At 45.9% G+C, this 23877-nt stretch overlaps 1 protein-coding gene across 1 annotated transcript in view; it reads right to left on the reverse strand.

The window, feature by feature from the left end:
• LOC144173621 (uncharacterized) overlaps positions 1-23877 on the reverse strand; it is a 70075-nt gene that overhangs the window by 15773 nt on the left and 30425 nt on the right. Inside the window, exons 3-6 of the mRNA XM_077701965.1 lie at positions 21034-21235; positions 16188-16291; positions 12166-12368; positions 7443-7608 (exon numbers count right to left, since the gene is read on the reverse strand). Of these exons, the coding sequence (XP_077558091.1) occupies positions 7443-7608; positions 12166-12368; positions 16188-16291; positions 21034-21235 (675 nt within the window). The remainder of the gene's footprint in view (positions 1-7442; positions 7609-12165; positions 12369-16187; positions 16292-21033; positions 21236-23877) is intronic.

Raw genomic sequence — 23877 nt, forward strand, 5'->3', positions numbered from 1 at the left:
CCATGGAGCTAATGGTTGGGATGACATCGTTTGCATGATCTCGGCGGACAACCGCTTGAATGAGTGATGTCGAAGGTGCTGTGCAGACGGGAGCTGGTTCCGACAGGGTAACCGGAGAATTAGCACGTCCAGAGGCGGCGGACCTTAAGGCTGCGGGACGGCTCAGAGCAGCAGTGTCGTCGCAATATGAGGTTGCAGCCTTGTTGGGTTGTCAGGTAAACTGTGGGGCGATACGGCGTGCTTCCGCCTGTCCAACTCTCCAGTGTTCTGTTAGGATAGTGTTCACAGTAGATTCAATCCTTCTATACAAAAAGTTTGAAAGCATCACCTGCAGTACCCTTTAGGACGTGTGGGACCACATCAAAGTCCGCCATCTGGAGAGACATGGCAAGTGCGTCAGGAATGTACGAGACATAGCGCTCCGTAGATGTCTGTACGCGTGTTTCGGGTTCTCTTTTCGCCGACAGGCCTGCCTAACAGTTCATGCAATTTCTTCTCGCGGGTGCTGTAGCTTGTTATGGCTGCGAAATGTGGAGGTGACACCACATCCTAGCAGTGCCAGTTGTGTAAAAAAAACTGTGGTTGATTCGTCTGTCATAGGAATCAGTAAAACAGGAAAGTGAAATGTGCAGCGAAATCTGTTGCCGAGCATGATTTGCGGGTCGGCGGCTGTCTTGTGGGTGTGCTTAGCGAGCGACGTCCTGCTGGTGGGTTGCTTCGGCAAAGGTGTACTGGCGTCACTTCCGTGACGGATATGACGTCAGTGAAATCTTGGGGTATCGCGGAATAAAACACTTTCATGTTAAAATATAAAACCCGTCAACGAACAACCTTAATTATAACCAGAGTCCTCCAATGCTTCACTGGTCAGGAAACTTCGGCGCTCGTTTCATGTAGGGACCGCGGGCGCCACTACAGGCACCACCGCCGCACGAACGGCATCCAGCCGCGGCGCGTGTGGCATATTGGCCAGCTCTTGGAGTGCAAACGCTCGTTGCTTTTGGTGTGTGCTCGCTGATTAAGTGTGCTTTTTTTCGTAATAGTTAGCGATGAATAGCCCATTCATTGTGAATAGTACTGCCTTCAATGGGGTTTTATTTTTCCAAGTAAATTACCGTAGACTTCGGCCGAGAACGGCAACGGCTTCTGCGTAATCTGGCACAAGTGCTGCGCCGTCATATTTACGGATTTTTAAATCTCTACTGCTTCTTTTCTTAAAGCAAAAGTTGTAAATACCACACATACGATATCTCCGTAGTCACGGGCTGCTGCGTGCCCATCGACAATACAATAAAAAAAACTGAAAGAAACCAAGATGCCAAATTGTACTTTTTAACCAATACACTACCAGCCATGCTAAAAAACAACCCTAGACAGTTCTGGCGAAGTATTAATCCGTAATATTCTGACAAAATTAGCTTGGTTGACCCGTCAAATAACCCGATCCCTGAAGATCAAAGTGCTACTATTTTGAGAGGTATTTGTTAACATTTTTACGGATGCAAACACAACTACCTTCCTGTGACAAATCACTATGACTACACCATCATACCTCAAATATCTTTCGACATAGCTGGTATATATCAATTAATTAGTGATCTTTGTAATCATTCCTCTCCTGGTTATGACAACATCACCACAGAATTACTAAAAAACACGTCCACCTACAGCGCCATCCTACTAACAAAAATGTTTCAACAATCATTAGATACGTCCAGTCTTCCCACATCCTGGAAAATCTAAAACATGGTTCCAGTTTACAAATCAGGGAACAAATCTAATCCAGCTAACTACCGTCCTATTTTTCTTACGAGTACTTGTTGCAAGCTTTTAGAACACGTCATTTACATCGACTTCGTAAAATTCCTAGAATCAAACTCATTTTTCACATCGGCATAACATGGATTTCGCAAATCATACTCATGTGAAACTCAACTTGCACTGCTAACTCATAAGCTGCATCAAATCCTAGATCGCTCATCACACGCCGACTGTATTTTTCTGGATTTTTCAAAACCATTATATAAGGTATAACATAAACTACTACTCCATAAACTAGGAAAACTATACATAGATCGGAATGTCCTTAGATGGATTGAGTATTTTATAACTAATCGTACCCAATTTGTTTCAGCTAACGGCCATAACTCCCAACTAAGTAATGTTGATTCTGGTGTACCCCAAGGATCCGTCATTGGTCCACTTTTATTTCTTATCTATATTAACAACCTTCATAATGCCGTGACTTCTAATTTACACCTTTTCGCAGATGACTGTGTTATATTTTGGGAAATAACCAGTGAAAATGATAGTCGAATACTTCAATCTGATCTCTCTGTATTACTAACTGGTGTAATACCTGGATAATGGAACTGAATACAAATAAATGTAAAGTCATGCATGTTTCTAGGATTAACGTAACTCGATGTTCCTACTACCTCAATAACGTATGCTTCCAATCCGTTGACTCTTACAAATACTTAGGTGTCCATATTACTTTTAACCTAGCGTGGGATGCTCAAGTGGAATATGTTGCTAATAACGCTAACAGAATGCTGGGCTACTTGCGTAAGAACTTCCATAACGCACCATTTTCATTAAAACTACTACTGTATAAAACATTAGTGCGCTCTAAATTAGAATATGCTTCATCAGTATGGGACCCCAGTCACGATAAACTAACCTACCGTCTTGAAATGGTCCAGAATACCTCTGCACGCTTCATTCTTTCCAATTATAACCGTACAGCCAGCATAACTACAATGAAGTCCAGTCTTGTCCTGCCGTTACTACAGACTCGTCGTAAAATTTCTCGCCTCAGCTTATTTCACAAACTATACCATCATAATCAGCTACGCCAAAAATAATTCCCTCTCCGTCATACCTTTCCCATCGCATTGATCACGCTCACAGAATAGGTCTCAATTGATGTCTTACGAGAATGTTCGCGCAATCATTTATACCCCGTATATCACGGGACTGGAACCACCTTCCTGCAGAAGTTGTATCGCTTACTGATAACCATTTTTTCACGATTCCCTTCCTAACATTGTATAATAAGGTGAATTAATCTTTACGTAACAAACTGATTGCTTCATTGGCGTTTGTATTATACCCGACTGCTTTTGTTATTTACCTGCATTGTTTATTTACTTGAACTGAAGGTATCTTTATATAACAAACTGATTGCTTTATTTGCGTTTGTATTGTAACTGACTGCTTTTTTATTGTGTTTGTATTGTAGATTGTAACCACTCCCCTCTGTGATGCCTTCCGGCCCTGAGGGTAAATGAATAAATAAATAAAGAAGTACAGGTCGTTCAGACTACGCTTATTGAATGCGTGGATTGCTCTAGAATGCACATAACGCTAAAAGAGATAGCCCAATAGTGTTGTCGTTTCGATGAGTGGGTGCATACGTAATAACATCTAAAAACGCTGCGAAAACGCGAAGGATCAAAGCACGAATAGATATATGTTACACCGTGTGTTTTTCCTCTTCCACGCTTTGCAATCCTTGCAAAAAAAGGCAGCGAAAAAAGAACAATAAGACTGATTTTATCACACGCAACAAAAAAATTCAGTATTATGAAGGGAGACATAAGAGCGTGGTTCAGCGTAAAAAAATTATTTTTTTGCGCTGCGATGTGCAGCACACGGAGGAAATAGAATATTGCCACGTAGCCAAGCAGGACGCAAACATTTCCTGAACGAAGTTTATTAAAGCGACCTCCTGCTCTACGAAAGACTAGAATGAAACACAAACGTCGAAGGAGCAGTCCGCAGTGTGACGTGCACAGATGAACGTCGATAAAGTGAGTTGCGCTGCGTTTGCTCTGCATGCATCACTCTCAGAACGTTATTTATTTCAGATCTATAGAAATAGGATCGAGAACATTGTCGAAGAAACCAAAAATGAAGTTAACGACAAGGTGACACCCTTTCTATATCAAACAATATTGTCCGACGGGACGCACGATAAAAAAAGCAAACAGGCGCTCCACGGTTGAAACGCCAGATAAGAAAACAGGAAGCGGCCACGCGCGGTTACAAAACAAGCAAAACGGACCCTAAGGGATAATTCGCGGAAATATGAAAAGTAAAAGCACAAGGACGTCCCAAAGCGTTTTTTACATGCGAGCCTGTGCGCAAGGTACTACAAGTTTTCAAACAGGTAATGAAGCACCGCTACTACCTGACTGATCTGACGAAAATCCATCTTTAAGTTAGCCTTGTACAATTCTAGGTCCAGGGTACATTGCTTTTTTTCACTCACACACAGTGCATTCCCAAACACTGCCAGACACATATAATCGAAGCTGAAATCTCCCGTTTCTTGCCTTAGAATGGCGCGCCTCCATTTCTCACGCAGCTCCCCGTCGCTCGGATAACAGAACAAGAAAGCACTTTCTGTTGTATCGTTGTACAAGGAACGACATCCCGGGACGCAATACGTGTTCGGCATCGTCATTGCACTACTTAAGTCGCGTCACAACAGCACGAGATGCACGCTACATTTTTTTTTTCGGGCACAAAACAAACACAACTCGCCGCGTCTCCGCCGTTCGAGCCAGGGCAACGCCGCCCGAGGAGTGACCTCAGTGAGATGGTGGCGCCACCGCGCGGCGGCCAAACGCAGCATATGAAGCTCTCCCATGGAGTTACGGAGCAGTTTCGCGACCAGTAAAGAATTGAAGGACTCTGGTATAACGTACTCTTTAGTACTAAAGGTAGCTTCCCTTTACAAAGTCACTCCCGCTCTACAAACGTCTAGCTTCCTAGTTAGATGGGTAGGTAGGGGGATTGGCAGAGATAGGCTGTGTTCCCGGTATTGAACCCTTGGCCAGGACACGCTTTTCAACGGCGAAGTTTCTCAGGAAGCTGCTGTACAGCTTTCCTTTGTAGCTGCACGGCTGCATTTCAGGGCGATATCAATTTTTTTTTCTTGTCCATGTTTCGCCTACCAAATAAACCTACTCTGAACCAGTGCTAAATCTCACACCTGATTTATTTCCTCGGTAGCTCTCCGTTACAAATTGGAGGAAGTGTGTGAAGTCTGCAAACAGTGTGAATTTATGGTTAATCACTAACGTTAGTAATTCACCTATCGTATCCTATGAAACCTCGCTAAATAATACTAGCCCTGAAAACACAAAACATTGGCTAAGCTTGTATTTCGAGCCAGAATAAGTATCAGCGATGAATGAAAACTTCGCCTGCATTAGCTGGGCATGACGCACGCACTTTACGTTACAAAGGGTGCACAGGGAAGCACCACAATGCACCCCCCTTGCCTAGCACCAGTCAATCTCCTTCGAACTGATGACTGCGCGCAGCCATTGCAAGTCCTTGCGATCACAACCCACCTCACCCGTGGCACTTCCCACACCACAGAAAAAACACCGGGTACCACCTTTTCTCGCGTCAGTGACAGCCGTGACACTACCCGCCGCGGTGGTTGAGTGGCCAAGGTGTTGGGTGCTGAGCTCAAGGACGCGAGTTCGATACCGGTCGCGGTGTCTGCTTTTATGATAAATCCCCATACGGTAAAATTAATCACTAACCCTCCATTACGCGTTCCCCATACCCCAGGGTTAGCTTCGTTGACTTAAATCCTACAGTCAATCTATCGACGTCCGTCAAACTAGCCAGCCGTCACATCATCATCCGCAGGGTTAGCTTGTTATTTATTGTATTCTAGTTAGGTTCTGTCTGATGTGATGACGACGATGATGATGGTTTTACGTTTCATGGCACAAAGTAGGTGATCGGCAAAGAGCGCTGTACAACGGAAGTGTTTGGCTCGTTGGATCATACTTCAAACAGGATTGTGTGTGTGTAGTCTCCTTCTTTCTGTGCCGTCTTAAGCGCCGTTTTTGTTTGAAGCGCTGTACAAGACGATTATATCACTCGGGTGTTAAGTATAACCGCTGAATGATGAAATAAAATTGAACGTTTTATTGATAAGATAACATGTGTATAACATCAGGACAGTTATGTTACATCTGTTACATTGGTTCAAAATTTAAGGAGCGATACTATAGATTATGGGCTCGACTCCTCAGAAGTGTGATGGGTATAGTACTATGTGTTGTCTGTACAGTTGTGGAAAGTATTTCCGCCATGTTGTGTCGGGTTCCATGCACTGAATTACGATCTGGATTGCGGTTAGGCCATCTCTACAACTTCTATAGAGGGGTCTTCAAGAGCCTGTGAGCACATGCGAATGTTTTTCTTGCGTGTGGTCTAGTGGTAATCTGGCTAAGACGACTTCCGTGTACGTGTGGCGCATTCAGTGCAAAATCGTCGCAAGTGTGGTTTTATTTCATGTAGATTGGTGTCTGTTGACTCCAGGCTGTTTGCTATGTTTTGCGAAGCTGTTGTCTGATGTGTGGCTTAAGATCAGTGTGCTCCACTTTTACGGGAATTATTACACTATTACGGGTAATCTCAGGGTCCGTATGAATCTCGCGCTTGCGGAAGGTTGGTTCAGATGAGATTAGGTTGAGTTTACGTTTCTGTTAGATTGGGTTAGGCTAGCCTAGCTTGGGTTTGAGTTTCCTCTGGTTAGGGGTCGTTACGCTGAAACAGCCTTTTTAGGTAGGTGATGCCACGGCACGGCCTGCAAGCAGACTTTCCCGAAGGCCCATGAACCTAGCCTTCATACCTTTGTCTGTGAGTCGTACAAGTTAGAGACAAGAAGTGTGTGGTAAATGATTAGGATGAGGTCGCAGGAAGAGCGCTTGATGGTTCCTTCGGGTGTTGCGACTAATGAAGTCGGTTTGCAGGTTGTTCCATCGCGTTATCTACCTAGAAAGACTGTTTCAACCAGACGTAGCCTAAGCAAACATAAATCAAACGTACCCTATACTAAACCCAATCTAAAACTAATTTAAACCTAACCAAATAAAATCTTACCCAACCTAACGAGGCTTCTGTAATTTTATTTCATTCAAAACAGCGTGCCACATCGGAACTACCTGCAAAAAGACTCCAGCGGGCCCTCGTGCGAAATTCGACAATGCTGCTAATGCCAACGACAGTGAAGTGGTGGGCAATTTGCTGATAAGGTAGTGAACTAAAACAGAGACATGTACCCAGGGGTAACAGCGTGTTTCTTCTTGGTATGTGTTCTTTTATACAACCTCATCTGCCACGTATCATCTGAAAATATGTGATGCCAGTGAGAGAATCAACAGGACTGTGATAAAGGTGCAGTTTTATATTCCAGGGGTGCATTGCATCAGGATTTTGCTATAGAGAACAGAATCAGGCACAATATGGCTTTGGAAATGTACGCTGAAGACATGGTACCCTTAAGTTTATCAAGGAAACGGCCGATTTCAACCAGGAAAGTGCTACCAAGGATAATCTCAGACACAGAGGCCCTACATTACACTGCTACACCTCACTCCAATATTGTGCTTAGTGGAGCCTGTTACCTTGTACTTGGTGATGAGCTCTCTGAAGCGGTGCACGTCTGCTTTTGGCGACATCATGACCACAAACTGTCCCAGCAGCACCCCTAACGTGATAGACAGGAACCCGGCGATGTACATGAGGGGCGCTGATACAAGCGTCACGTCACCCTCGTACGTTGTACTGGCCCTGCGGTATGAGAACAGAAAGGCAATCCACGGAGTTAGATACGCTTCAGTGTAAAACAGTACTATGTGTGCACTAGTAGTAAATAGTAATCGTGGCCTCCGTGGCTACGTTTCGGTTCTCTTTGCTCTAAATACCTTCCCCGTGCCGCCGCTTGCTAACTGTCCGATCAACATCACCAAAGATTGGCACCGTGCTTCATCCTTTGTGCCGCCTTCATGATTCAAAAACGTTCTTCTCCCGCTACGTCGCAACAAAAGTAGCGCCAGGAGACAGTACATAAAAAGCTTCCTACAGCTCTTGCTTGGGATTCGCGGCCACCCGCATTCATGTCTAAGTACAGGTTCTGGTCGTGGTGGGTAAGCCTTGCCTCGTTTTTGAACTGTATCTCATGCATACTGTTGGTGCCTGGTTCCCAATAGCTCTTTGTTGTGTTTTGTAACCAGAGGCGTGCTTTGAGTTGGACGTGTCTGCGTACCGCGCCCGGATCGGGTCATTTGTCTTTTGCTGCGAGCACACAATCTGCTCAGCGCTGTTAGCCCTAGACCTTCTAAGTCAAACCCGGCTATAACGAACCCGGATAGAGCGAATTATGCTATACATCGAACAAAAATAATTCAGTTACGGAAATACATGGGAAACATATTCCTTATAACGAAGTTCACATCCGATATATCGAACTGTGGGCGCCTAGAATGGCCGCCGAAATGCATGATCTCGGAGCGGCGATTGAGATGTGGATTGGCCACGACCACGGAGCAAGAGCCGCGACTGAAACATTGCGCCTCGCACGGAGCGACGTGACGCCCAATACTTTCCGTAACTGTTTCCGATGCGCGGGACTCGCGACGGAACCCGCCCAGTAGGTGAATGCGGACCAAGACAGCAGCATCGGTGAACTGTGGGAAGAGTTCGCCAACGTTCCCGATGATGTCGCCAGTGAAATCCGTCCGACGCTTATAATGAAGCGCTTTCGGCAGTCGATGTGCTCTGCCAATGCTTCTTAGATTTTTGAGGACACGGACTCGAACTGGTGCAAACAATGTTTCGTGTAGAGAATGCTATGCTAGTTGAAGCCGCCAAAACGAAAGTGAGAACAAAAATCACCGTTTTTTTTAGAACGTGGGCAGTTAAGGTGGAAAGTAGCTTTTATACTTGCAATAAATGGATTATTTTGGTCTGGTAATGGCTACTGTACTGTGTTCGTTTCTGCATACGCGGATGGCGGAGTTGGGGAGGGGGCGGGGGGCTCCCGCGGATTGCGAACTCGTAACAATAAGCTCGTTATAGGCGGGTTCGGCTATATCGAACTATTGGATATATCGAACTAATCGCGGTGCATGTTGCAGTTCGCTATAAATGGGTTTTACTGTATTTTGCTGGTAAGCATACGCCTTCGCTACTTCTACTCTCCGCAGGCGACGTGGAAGCGAAACGCCGGTCCTAAGACCGACGATGTTCCAGTCTTCATGGAAGAACTTCATGGCGAAACAACAGCTACCCTGGCCAGCAGCATAATCCAGGTTTATGAAATTGAGAGAGACTTCAAAAAGACTGCGCAAATTGAGTGTAATTGCGAACACGTAGGTGACTCTGTACTTGAAGCAAAATCAAGTATAAGAAAAGTAACTGAAGAACTTGCTTATGCAGTGAAGGACATGAATATCAGCATGAGGAAAAACAACGTAATAGTCATCGGCCTTCCTGATATCGACGAGGAGAAAAACGAGGAATCAAAACAAATAGGTACAAAGAAATCTTTTCCACTCCCGTTGAGGTACAAGAAGGTGACATCGAAGGCCGTCACGTCGGTAAACGGTGCCTAGCTTGGTTACAAATGAGTATTTATAGTCAAAGTTCTCAACCTAAAGTCCAAAGAGAAAGTCTTGCGATATGCCCTCAAGTTAAGGAAATTAAGAGTTGTCAAAGGTTTAGATTGATGCAAATTTGTTGCCTAAGGTGCAGGCTACCCTTAACAAGTATACGTACTTCGCATAGCGCAACCAAAAACGAAGCGAGCGTTTTTTTTTCTTCGCTTTCTCTCCTTCTGCATTTGCGATCCGGTGATTCTGTCCGCCGACAATTCTGTTCACCGACGATTATGTCACCGACAGCGTTGTCAAGGTAGCCACAAGACATGAATGTGCAATAACATCACAAGCTAATGTCGCCAAAGTAGCCTGGTCACACCAAACTCTCGGGAAATGAAAAACTACCTCTGCTATTCGAACCTCCACCGCCAATTCTCAGGTATCGGTCCTCCTAACAAATTTCAGGGGCATAATAAATTATGTGGATGATTCCTCTTTCATAGCAATCGGTACAACAGGAAAGTGAAATGTGCCTTCACACGAGCCGTTAAATGTTGATTGTGCATCGATATGAGCTTCCATATCACTATTTGTATTTCGTTGGTATGGCACCGTTAGACGCATCAACATTAAACGCTGGATTACACGCGCCGAAGCAATGCGCAAATCCGACCAAAACCGCAGGCGCTCGCAGACCATGCGAACAAAACCAAACGGATTGTCAGCGAATCGTTTGGTGCACATGGTCCGCAGCAGCGAAATGAGCATGTCTTCGCGAGCATGTCTTCGCGATGTGGTTCGCGAGCGACGTCATGATGCCGAGTTGCTTCGGTAGAGGTGCGACCACTTCGGGCCTGCTCCGTGGCGTGTACGGCAGACGGTAACGTTGCGACGAGCTAAGCTTCTGGAAAGCGAGAGGCAGAGTTCGTACCTTGGAGCGTGAATTCCTGAACGCGTTCCGCTTCCCACTGGCGTGTCTCCCGTAGTACCAAAGCAGTCCCGAGCGCTACATTCGGCCGTCGGTGTCCTTGCCTTACAGTGGCGCTTAAAGCAACAGTTTTCTGACACGGGGCCTTCACACAGGAAGCAGTAGATGGCGACTCAGATTACGCTGCTGGGATGCTTCAATTCACGCACGTTTTCTGCACACTTAGGTGCTGGCATTGAGGCACCAACTGTCGGCGCTCATTAGCGTCATGATGCACTACATCGCCTCGCCTTTCCTAGATGGCAGCGCCATCTCAATGAAGGTCATAAGGAAGAATGTAAGGTGCGTTGGCAGACCTCCTTGCACATGAGTTCAATAAATGAAAAAAAAGAAGTTCATAGCGCGTTTGACACAGCGCTTCGTACCTCCCGTTGCAGCGAGAGAGTTTGTAGGCTCTTATCCGGGCGCAACCGCGTCAACGGAACTTTTTCTGGCGATGCCATTTCCGTGAAGGATATGACGTCAGTGAGACCTTGGTGTATCCCGGCATAAAATCTTTTGTGTTAAAAAAGGGCAGCGCCAGCGGGACAAAGAAAGGGACTGTGCTCCGCAAGCGAGCAAAGCTAGGCCGCGTGGTTTATGCAAGCTGCTTCAGTGTACGCGGATCAAGCACGCGGTTTTGGTTTGGAAAGATGCGGGCTCTAGTTACTCATTGAACTTTGTTCTTCAGCTTCTAGTTTAACGAAAACTAGTCTGTGCGGACGGCCAATATTGTTCAAATTAACCGTGGCACGTGTTTCAGGTTTGAATTAGCGAGAGTTTTCCCCCAAGCATGCCGCTTCACTGATACTATTTTAACTACAGTGATGTATACCCTTGTGTAATGCCCTGTGGCCTTTTAATGTATTGAAATAAATAAATAAATAATGAAGCAGCGCAAATGACAGGCCAACCACTGAATATTCCGCTTGCTTCAAAAGTTCAAAAGTCGAGAACTTAAAAGCTCATAACTGTGATGTGCTTTATGGGTGTTCCTGTAAATTTTCTGGGATGCACTGGGAACAACCACAACTCTTGGGAAAAACGTCACAACTGGTCCATCCCCAGTGGGTACGAAAATGCAGCCCCAAGGTGCAAACGAGAACGTTTGCAATCGGCAGTGACCTAGTTGAGACGCTTGGCGGTGATTACCATACTGTTTCTTGGACGATTTGAGTGCAGCTCGGGGGTTTTGTTTGATCCATATGCGGAGGTGACGAAATACAGAGATACATTTACTCGACATGTCGGCATCGTCTGGGCATGAGGTGACTTTGTTTGAACTCCCGGGTGTTAATAAGCAGTGTGTGCAGATCTGCTGGTCAAACCCTACAGCTTTGGATATAACAGCCCTCCGCGTTCGCGTAAAAAAATTTGTATGGTTTTCCTAGCAATACTACACGAACAATTCTTCAAAACTGACACGCCTTATTTGTGGCGCTGTTTATGATTGACCCCGAGCTACATTTCCCAATTTTTACAACGGCCGCAAAAGCATCGAGAGGAAAGACACCAGTGAAGTCATATTTCCGTTCCATTCGGTCTGTTTTTTACTTCAAGCAGCGAAAAGCCGGGATGTAAGAGTGCAAGAAACCCGCCACGTGCATTACAATTCACACTTGGTCTCACTCCTACAACTTGGAATTCCATAAACAAAAACAAGTTTACATTCTTTTTAGGCAAGGAACGCAGTAAGAAATAGAGCGTACGCAAATTTTAGGCCATGATGATAAGAGCCAAATTCAAGCTTCGAAATGTCGCCTTTCAGAAGCACACACTTACTCTGTTGTAGCAATGTGTGCCACGAAACCATAATGTGTACCAACGACGCCCTTTGGCTGGCCCGTTGTACCCGAGGTGTAGCAGATTGCAAGCACGGAGTTACGTGGGTCTTCGATGGGAACCTCCATGAACTTCACCTCATCTATGTTCACGAAGTCATTGATGGCGATGAAGCCTTTTGCTGGTCCCGTGGCAAACCATCCCTGCGTTCGTAAAGTGTAAGCAGGCTTTTGCAAGAAATTCTGAAGGATAATTGGAGATAGCTGCTCAGTACAGAGCAAACGTAAGCCCAGCTGAAAAAAAAAACGTCGCCAGGCGCGTCTTGAGGATATATTGTCCGTGTAGTTTTTTTATACTGTGAAACTGGAGCTTACACCAACAAAACTGCACGCATTTTTGCGGGCTGAAGTGCAAGTCGGAAATTATTTGAGTATTATAGCCTTGCACCTCCTTCGATTATAGTCATCATCATTTTGTGCGACACGTTTTTTAAAGTTGGCTTTCCTGCAGAGCGTTTTGGTGAAGGGCGGCTGCCATCACTGCGGAATAAAATGCTTCGCTTTAAAGCTGCAGTTTGCTGGCAGCGTAGAACATCAATAGCACGGCTGGAATACCGTTAGACAATTGAAAGATACTTAAGTATCACAAGGGTCACGCAGAGAAAAACAAGGTGAAAACACAAACAGAAATATGCATCGGTAAACAATATCAGGGCTACAAATATACTGAGTGGCGCAAATACACAACACTCAAGACATAAGACACGGACAGGCGCTACTATGCTAGCGCCTGTCCGTGTCTTCTTTCTTGTGTGTTGTGTGTTTGCGCCACTCAGTATGTATGTGGACCTCAACCAGCACGCCCAGCAACACGTTATCTTGAATATCAGGGCTCCGTATTACTGCAAAAGCATTGTATGTCCCGAAAGGAGAAAAGCAGAGTGAAGTGAGTGGCGGATGGCCAAAAATTCCACGTGCCTGCATCTCAAACATAAACAAGCGTTGCCTGAACGCGACCGGACCCGGAAACGTCCTCTGGAAGGCGGGTAAGTGAATGAACCCCTGCAGTACAGTCACACCACGCGGAACCCTAATTTTGAGAGAGAGAGAGAGAGAGAGAGAGAGAGAGAGAGAGAGAGAGAGCGTATAGTTGTCTTGAAGAGAGAGCTTTTACGGCAGCCTCCTCATACCCGGAGCCCATTTCTTTTTCTTTATTTCAACAATTATATCTTCTATTCTAGTTTATTCTTGATCTATGTGGCTCGTTTCCTGTCCCTGAGTGCTATTCCTAACATACTTTTTCCATGGCCCGTTGTGCCGACCTAAGTTTGCGGTCCAGTTGTTCGGTAAGGTGCCAAGTTTCAGTGCCGTGTGTAATCACCGGCCGTATACACTGGTTGTAGATTGCTCTTTTGAAGGACAGAGGTAGCTTATTTTTCATTATGTGGGAGTGCTTGTCGAGTGCCCCCCAATTAATACCTATTCTGCACTTGATTTTTCTCTTGTGCTTCGGGTCAGCACTAACCATCTGTCCAAGGACGTCTAAATCGTTAAGTTCTTCTAGCGTTTCATTTCCTAAGCTGAAAAGAACGTTTTTGGCATGCATATTCCTGATTACTTCAGATTTATTCATATTTATTTCAGCCCCATGGCCGTGATTTCTGATTCGATTCCTCAAGCATTGTTTGCCTGTGCTCTGCAGCCTCACTTAGCTACAATATGTCGTCCGCAAACCTCAAATGGCTCAAGTATTCCCCGTTTATCCTTATTCTTGCATTTCCCCAACCAAGCTTTCTACATACCCCGTCCAGACATGTTCTGGATACTTTTCACGCTATGGTATCCCCTGTCTTACTAAATTTCGCATCGGAAATGTATTTCTTTTCTTGTCGAGAGTTATCCTCATTGTACTTTCCTTATATATGTCTTCTAAAAAGATTATGTAGCTCTCCTTTATTCCCTGGTCTTCTAGTGCTTCTTTCCCGGCTGGGGTGAGCACAAAATCAAACGCTTTCTCATCATCTCTAAATTCCATTAAAGGGGTTCACGTACTCTCCGAATTTTTCTATCAGTTGATTGACGACATGGATGTAGTCCATTGCTGCGTACCCTTTCCTAATCCTTGCCTCCTCTGTTTGTTGTTGAGAACCGAGGCTGTCAGCTATGCGGCTAATTATAACTTTTCTAAAGAGCTTGTAAACAACTGAGAATAGGCTGATGGCGCTGTAATTCTTTAAGTCCTTGGGATCTCCCTTCTTAAGAATCAGAATAATGTTGGCGTTTTTCCATGCTATGGGCACTTTATGAGTCTTCAAGCATTCTTAAAATATTACAACAAGCTTTTCCATTGTAATATCTCATCCCTCCTTGAAGAGATCCATGGTTATGCCGTCATCACCTGAATCTTCTCCTATTTTCAAGATGTTGAGAGTTTTTCCTACTTCCTCTTTAGTTGCTAGTGGGACATCCCAAGCTGAGCTTGTACTCTCAGTAGTTTTACTGGTCCAACGTCGCTGGCATACAGGTTGGTGCAGGATCTTTCTGCTACCCTTATTATCTCGTCCAGGTTGTACGTAATGTTGCCCTGTCCGTCTCGTCTCTGACTGCCTACATCCTCGAAGAAAGTCTGGAAGAAAGTTTGTGCGCCTTAAATTCTTGTATTTATTTTACCTCCGGAAACTTGCTTTAGACTGCAGTCCCGTCTTCCAACCCTTGGCTACTCGCCGTACTCGTCGTTCTCATTCTGTGTTCTTAGTCCTGTTGTTAGCTTCTTCCCATCTGTTTCAATTTTTTTCACGCAATTGTTGAATAGAACAATACAGCCGAAAGTTTCCTTAACTCTCTTGGTGTATCGGAAGCAAATGTTTAGCTGTGTCTGTTTAGATGCGCCTGGCGATCAATGTTTTCTACTTCCTTTTGTTCTTTCTGCTTTTGCTGTTGTCAATATTGTATCTTTGATAGTGTTACCACCTTGCGCTCCTCCTGCTTGGGCCTTTGGCCTGCAGTATGTTCCTAAATGAATAGCATACCCAAGGCCTTCGTGCTCGGAGATTGGGCGACGATGCGTCCACCTACCCATTATTTCACAACCACATGAAACTAACTCCAACAAATGTCCTCAAATAATTTGGAATGTAAAATTGTGTACACTCCTGTCACACTAAGTAAGGCGGGAATACCACTACTGTTGGAAATGCTAGGGTATCAAGCTTGGCGCGCAAATTATAAGGAGCTACTTACGTCACACCAGTGAATGAAACTCACTCCGGCGAATGATTTCGACGCGGGAGGAGGGGCTCAAGAGTCATTTCATTACTTTAGTATCTTCAGTGTCATCTTTGTCAGGAGGGATAACTCCGTGAACTAAATTGTTACGTGCACTCTGCGCTGTGTATCACTTCGAGCGTTGTCTACCGGAACACACATGACGCTAGGCGATTGTTGTGGTATGAAATTTACCATCTTTACATTGCCGCAAACCATGCTGCGTGAATATTTTGTGTTAATTTGCCAGTACCTGGCAACAAAATTCTGACGTCATTCCATGCAGACGGTACTCTTTCAAAGATGATGTGCTCAGATAAAAAGACGAAAATGCTTTGTACACTGAAGTTCTAGATGACGGCATGGCTACTACTGATGATTATAGCTGCCTGAGGTGGCACCTCTAGCACAAATTGGAAACTCAGGCCAGTGAGATTGGTAAATGTTATACCACAACAATCGCCTAGCGCCATGTGTGTTCCGGTAGACAAAGCTCGAAGTGATACACAGCGCATAGTGAAGACATGCGCTAATCATTACCTTCACGGTCATTATTTCAACTACTGTTACCTCATCCCGGGATGAGCCGTCAGGACCGAAATGTTTTTTTTTTCGAAACACGTGCCCACATGAAGAGAATTTTGACGGTAGACATTTCGTAGCGGCCGCAGCGGCCGGGACTTGCGCCGGACCCTTACACTCCTAGACACCACATATTGCATTTCACTCTTCCATGAAGATGAAAATACGCCCTCTCACCTTCAATTTCAACGATGATGCTGCCTTCGTGATTTCCTCGGCAAATTCAACATCGGTGAAAACGTGAGTGCAGTCACAGTCATTGATTTGGTGGCGCAATTCACCTGGAGTAAACAAAAAAACATCCAGAAAATTAAAGAGCACTTGCACGTCCTGTTTCTTTGAGGGCTCCTGTTCCAGTCGTTACCAGGTTTTCCAGGGGGAATAAAAGAACTCAACTGCAGGCTCTTATGGCCAGGTTTAGAAATGGTTATTGCGGGAAAATTTAAATGCATGCACACAAGCAAAACATTACCAATGATCGTTTTCTTTACAAACTTCGGCTAACGTCTGTGTAACGTTTCACCGTGGTATGACCTTTCTTATGGCGTATCATATTTCGTTAAAGTACCAACCAACTGGCACTCAAGCGGAACCATGGATGTCATGTTCTAGTTACCGGTGCACTTTAACCTTGGCAAGCGCCAAGGCTCATCCTGTTTGTAACCTACGCCAGCAGGCGGTCATCCTCTTAATTGGGAATACTGGTGTGGTCGCTTATTTGCCTGCTGTGGTCACTCATTTGACGGCATTTACTTTTCTGTTAATTTCAACAGGTGCTCCCCCACACTCTTTAAACATCTTTTGCTGGAAATCACAATGCGAGCGACGAATGTCTGGAATTTGTTTAGAAATGAAGTTTTCTCTAATGAGTGTACCAGCAAAGCCTTCGCGTTTTCGTACCACCAAAGCCTTCGTACCACCAAAGCCTTCGCGAAGAAACCTTCGCGTTTCTTCGTAGCCCTTTGTTGCTTCTAGCGTGTACGAACGTTGTAATGGACCTTTCTTGCATAGCTTAACGGCGGTATTTATCACCGATTTTTTTTTTCACATAAAAGGTCACCTCGCTGTTGACCACCACTACTCCATAGATTTCTATGGTGGTTTCCTCCGCACGCGACAAGTACTTCAAACGACACGTCTTGTTTTAACGCGATAAACAAACAGATTACTCGGATTCTCGTGTCAAGGCGGAAACTCTTGCCACCCAATCGAATATTTTGTTTGCAATATACATTCAGGAATCCACTCTTCTAATGAGATGCTTTAGCCAGACACGAAGAACAAGCAAGCACAGTACGCGGTTAGTTTCATTCGCCGTATGTAGATGGCGCAAGACACCTCAGGAGTCTCTGCCCCAGAACATGGAACTGCATGCATATGTCCAGTGCAGCGAATGTCTCTCCGTGCCCAGCTTCTCTTACCGGACGCTCTTTGTCAAGGTATCCATCTATCTGTAGGTAGCGCTTCTGGCGGCTTGCTTCAAGCACTCGGAGACAAGCAGATTCGCACAATGGAATATCTGCAGACCATGCCGTTAAACGGGTGTAGACTGAGCTGGATTACCGGGCATCCCTGAGCTTACCACGTTAAAATCGTCGCTGATGAAACTGCGGGCATGTGCAAATGACCAGTGATGCGCGCTGTACGTAACCGCTTCGCACTACCAACGCCCATCCATGACAGTTTTAGGCGCACTGCTGCACCGCCGAAACCCTCTATGAGAAGGAAGTATTTGCATAAGCCTCACATCGACTCACTACCCTGTAACCTATGCCCATTTTGAAGCGAAGCCTTTTATTTCTACCCACAAGGGTTCTGTCGCCATCGTTGGTGTCAACAGAAAACTCCCGGGAACAAATAACATAAGTTACTGACACCCCAAAATGGACCCTGCGACGAACACAAAAAAATTCACAGCATATCCACGGGGTGAATGATGATGAGTGGGTGAAGCTCCTGAGGGGAAATCATCGGTAAAACCGTGACTCTTCAGTGAAAGTTCGCCCACTACATCTGTGTCCGAACGTAACGTCTAGAAAGTCTCGCTTAAACCGCGCGTCGGCACCTTGGGGCTGAGCTCGCCTGATGCGTTTTGCAGACGCCTCACGAGCTCTCACTGCATCGGGGTCTGCCTGCCGATACGCGCGCTTTCTCGCCGCTTCTCGTTCTCTGACGTTTTGGAGATCCTCTTCGCGCCGCAGCCGTGCCGCTTCGCGTACGGCAGGGTCCTCGCGCCATTGCCGTGACGCTTGGGCCTCTCGTTCTCGAACGCTGGGATCTTGGCGGCGGCGTCGCGCAGCTTCACGGAGCGCTTCTGCCTCGCGGGCTCGCACATCTGCAGCCTTATCCATCGGGCGACTCCGAGCGCGCGCCAACAGCGAACGGATTTTATTACAACGCTCCCCGCCATCTAGTAAACAATCCAAGAACTAAACTAGAGGTAGCCACGCCATCTAGTAAACAATCCAAGCGCATCTTTTCATCATATACAAGTACCGCCATCTAGTAAACAATCCAAGAACTAAACTAGAGGTAGCCACGCCATCTAGTAAATAATCCAAGAACTAAACTAGAGGTGGCTACATACATACGTCGAGGATGGACAGACCCACGCCTTAAGGAGCTTCGCCCCTAAAACGGAGCGAGAGCCCCTTGTCTTACCGATTGAGCTACGAACCCACATGGAGACGGGGGATACAGACGCTGAACTCCCCGAGCACATCTGAGGGTTTACCTCCTGCGTTACCGCTAAATGCCCGGTGATAGCGTCACGTGGCTTCTCACGCCACTGTGCTCTCCACCCACGTACAGCACGTGTAGCGGCCGTGTACGTGCTTTGCGCATGCTTTAGGAGCTATAAACATTAAAGGAAGCGCACATCAACGCATGCCATCTCACTTTTCTGTCTCTGCCGCCGATCTCGTCGACTCCGTCGGCATGCAGCAGAGATGGAAGAGAAGTGATATAGTCTAAGACAGCGTTTCAGCTTCCTTTCATTTTATAAAAAAAAATAGTTCCCACTCATGTGCTTCACCAGCACAACTCAACCAACCACCGTTCATGAATGATGCATTGATTTACCCTAAGCAAAAAATATCGCTTTGAAGTAATACAGGGCGTAGTTAAGTACATTTTACTTGTGTCTTGTTTCACTCTTTGTAGAGCCACGTCTGTGGATTCAAGTGAGGGTGCTTGGGTAATCGTTGCGGGTGTCGTTTACAGCTTCGCTTTCCAACCACCTTCACAGAGTGGATTGCCGCGCATTTTTTTTCATGCGAAAGCATTATGTGTCATGAGACGAAAACTTGAAAGTGTTTTGTAGCATACTGCGCCAAAAGTTCCCGTTTTGTTAATTAAAAAAAAGATGGCAGTAGAGGAATCAAGGAATGTACTCGCACGATCCGACATGTGAAATAAACAATCCTTTGCTCTTTGCCCACACAAAACGCACCTTCGGGAGCACTATTATGAGCAATATGAAAGGGAACACAGGAACCCGTAAAAAACACCCTCAGACCCAGCTATCAGCGATACGCAGCGGCCGCCGTCGGAAACAATGTGTAAAGGGGGATGCTGTTCTAACAGCTGTTCCCCATCCCGCCGTGCGTGTTGTCCGCTGTCGTACGATACCATATTATCGGCGAAATGACGTAAACTGCTGCTTTGTAGAAATGCCAGCGTGGTGGGAGTGCCAACAGTTACTGGAAGAGCACCCTCCTTTCCCCCTTTGTTTTGCACAGCGCCATCCGCGTATCGCTCCGAGTCTGCTTCGAGGCTGTTTGCCACGCGTTCCTGCGTTCCCTTTCATATTGCTCATAATAGTACACTTAGGTCTGTTTACGGACTCCGAACAGAAAAGAATTCCGAAGCTGCGGCATCAACTCATTACTATATCGCGAGTGTGTCATGCTGGTTTCATGAAGCTCCCCTCAATACCGAAGCGTAGATTCTGATTGCGAATAGTGTTCGGACTCGCCAGGTTCCCGCCCAATGGTGGTGGGCGAATGACGGTTACACCTGGCGTCACAAGTTCACGGCCTGACAACCAAATACTCATTCGGCTGCGACAGCAACCTGCCTACAATTTTCACGTGCCCACTATTTTATTTGTTTATTTATTTTATTTACAAATACTGCTGTCTCACAGTTCGAGATATTGCAGGAGTGGGTCCATAACAGTGAATGCGCACTAAACTAACAGAACACATGCTTTGGTAGTTCATTCAAAAAACTATTGGTAGGCAACTTCCGGAGAGAAACATCCAGCTTATTCCACAATTCAGCTGTGAAAGGCAAAAATGAAAACTTAAAACAATCTAGAAATGACATGAAGGGCGTGATGTTAATGGGCTTTGACCTGCGAGTGTTTGCACCTGAGTTAGCAACGGAAATGGGCATGTCAATGGTGATTATCTTGTTCACAATTTTGTGTAAAGTGCCTATACGCTCTCAAGTACGTCTGTGTTCCAGTGATTTGAGTGATAGACGTATAGCGTGTGACGAAGGCGAAGAATTCTGATCGTAACGGTGATATCTGAATCTTATTGTTTTTTTTGAACACCTTCCAGTTTTGCTATGTCGCATGCGCAGTGAGGTGACCAGACAACAAAGCGTATTCAAGTAAGGCCGTATCAGGAATTTGTATGCTGTTATTTTGCATTCTAGAGTTGCATCTTTTAACGTTCGCTTCAAGAAGCCCAATTTCCGAAGCGCTTTCGAGCAGACTAGGTTTATATGTTTATGCCATTTTAGGTTCGGTGAGAGTGTTACGCCAACGTTCTTGATTTCGTTAACATGCTTCATGTTCTGGCCGTAGGAAAAACGTAGGGGTTCCTTCTTTTTTGTGAATGTGATGGGAATGACATTCTGGGAATGGCTGTTGTTGGAGCCTAGCACTACATAAAAACCTTCATTGCCGTAATGATGTCGCATTGAAAGTTACTTTAGGTGCACTACTCATTTTTATTGACACAGTGCTCATTGTTTATTTTCAATTAAGGCCATAAAGAACAAGTTGACATACGTTCAGTCAGGAAAGCTCTTGTCAGCATGATGCTTGCGCCGGCGAAGACGCAGCCCCACATTGCAGCGAAATTCTCGGTGTTATCTTTGAGGTAGACGCAGATCCTGTCACCTGGTTGGACGCCGTGGTGTTGGAATCCTGCCGCATACCGCTGACATCTCACAAGGAGCTCTCCACGCGTCAGCAGTATAGACCCATCCGACTGCACAAATTGAGTGACCCTTTCTTATAATCATTCGACAATCATAAAAATTATCTGACTGTTATGCCTCGAAGCTTTAGTATGAGGCTTTGTAAAGATACTTCATTACGGTACCCCACAACCTTTGTCGGCACGGCCAGGTGTGAGACACGGCAGCTTCTTGGCAAAACACGGTCTGGAACGGGGAAGCCTTCAGCACCACCACTAATGCGTAATTGCTGCCATCCGATTCAATAAGTAATAATTACGATCTGAACTAGTCCCATACAGTAAGCAAGCGATGCATCTCTCTAATTGAAGAAAACGACACGGTTTTGCGCCGCGGCTGGTAACGCATAGCCGCAGACTCGTCCTGATGGAAGAACACCGAAAAAACGCGCACTTTTTGGAGAGATATTGTGGTTGTTACGTCCCGTGCGTGAAGTCGTGGCACTGATGTAGACACGTCCTTGTTGGGTAATGCCTGCGAATTGAGCTTCGCGGTAGATGGTAGTGTTGCAAAGGCCCCTACATTAGAGGTGAATGACGCAAAATGATCGCAAATGAATTAGATTGCATTGCATAGTGTAGCTGATCTATTCAAACAACAACCGGCCTTCATGAAATTTTTTGGCGCGAGAAACATTCGGGTAGCGAATACCTTCGGGAATTGCAATCGTTACAGGTATTTTGCAAGATTTGTCAGCAATTCTCTGCAGTGTCGGTTTCCGCTTAACACAGCTTAGTCAACCGACCCATAACCTTCAAGCCACTGTCCTCGATACGCCTCCCTTTTTATGGGTTCCGCTAAGAGTCTTTTAAACCAGTAGGCTCAAACAGGGCACGCCAGAATAATTCTGCATGGCCTCCAAGTCACTTAAAGGGACACAGAAGTGAATTTGTCAAGCTCCCGTTTTTGCTTGCACTGCGTAGACTGGCTCAAATTAGCACACTTTTCATCGTTTATCCGGTTGACAAATCGGTAATTATTTTACAAAGCGCGAAAGAAGAAAAACTACCATGCGCGGTTTGCGGCGGCCGCACCAACTAAGGCTGTGACGTTGGGAGGAGGGGCGCCGTAATTGGACGATGCCCAAGGTTAGCAATCAAACACGTTTCGGTTTCGGTTTCGGTTCTGTAAAACATTACCAATGGCGTTGTTGGATGGGCATTCTCAATATCTCAGTAATCATCGTACCGCGCTTCTGCCATGTTGTCGGCTGTACAATGCACAAGATAAGCCTCCCAGGACGGCTTGTAGTCGTAGCATTCACTAGCCGAGACCTACGCAGTGCATGAACGCCCTCCGCGTACCCGCAGACGCCCAAATGTCATGCGCTTTTCCCCCATATTTGGAGCTTGCCTCCCTCATGCCTGTATCGTAAAAAGCGTGTTCGCACCAGGCCAATAGTCTGTTCATTCTGGCATGTGCCCACTGCCTGCAAGCAGTCGGTGCTTATGGCAACAGCACGCCAACGAGAACTCGCTAGCGTGCCAGTGCCAGCCTGCGCGCGTTTTGTGAACTAGTTCGTGTAGCCATGAACGTTGCGGCCCAAAAAAAGGTGAACTCAATATAGAAAACATCGGCGGAAAACAAAAAAGTTAACTTACAAAAAAAAAAGCACGTACACGCGGGGACTCGAACTCGTGACTTGCAAAACACTTGCGGTGACATACCTAGCGCCCCAGACAACTGAGCCACGGAGCGAAATGCGAAATCCTTCCTAATATAGGGTATATATTGTACAACCGGTTTACACTTTTATTTAGTTTTGGCATTTCAAGCAGCTTAGGTGACTATTTGTTGTACTGCGCTCGTGCAGTAAGCGTCGCCCGAGTTTCCACAGTAGCTCACGTCTAGCAATTGCATTTCGTAGACGGAAAAGCGTTCGCAGATGCGTAGTCGTGCTGCTGACCGCTGTGCTTGTTCGCCCAGCGCAAAAAAGTGCTTCCCGCGCCCTAGTTTTACGCTGTACGGTAAAAATATTAGTTCGTTTTATTTCCTTAGTACCTATATTGACTTCGCTGACTCTTCTCTCGCCTTCAAGAGGCCTTATATTTGCCTACTGGCGTACCAGTCAGCGAAGCGTCGCATGTGCGCTTGTGCAGCGCTTGTGTGAAGCGACCTTGACTTGGAGCTAGATACAGTGTACAAACAAACCAAGTAAAGAAAGGCACATTCTAACATTCACAAACGTGTCCTGGCTTCGTTTCAACTAAGCGAACGAAGTGCGACCAAGCGATTTTTTTTAACCTCCTGGATTGCGACGACCCGCCGGCGGCCGGCGGACGAAACGCTGGGCCGACTGACTCTGTTGGCCGGGGAGCCGTGCAGTAGCGCCGCAGCCAATTGCCAGCTCATCCCCTCCTGACGTCACACGAAAAAGCCACAGAAAATGGGCGAGCGTAAAGAGAGCAGGACAGCATTTTCGAATTAGTTTTTCTACTAAATAAAATCGCGTAAACGCGTCTAGAGTGGTCGAAACATGGCCTGGGGACTCCGGACTACAATTTGCGCTAGTAATTCCGCAATGTTTACATATCACTTCAGTGTCCCTTTAACAAAGCACTTCAGGTTCATATTTACACTTGTATTGTTTTAGGCCACCGCAACGAACGGGAAGCAGCCATACTGCCAGTGCTCCTGCGTCCACCGGCCTATA

The sequence above is a fragment of the Haemaphysalis longicornis genome, unplaced genomic scaffold, assembly GCF_048455015.1.
Source record: "Haemaphysalis longicornis isolate Haplotype H1 unplaced genomic scaffold, Haemaphysalis longicornis Haplotype H1 scaffold_3, whole genome shotgun sequence".
In the NCBI taxonomy this organism is placed as follows: domain Eukaryota; kingdom Metazoa; phylum Arthropoda; class Arachnida; order Ixodida; family Ixodidae; genus Haemaphysalis; species Haemaphysalis longicornis.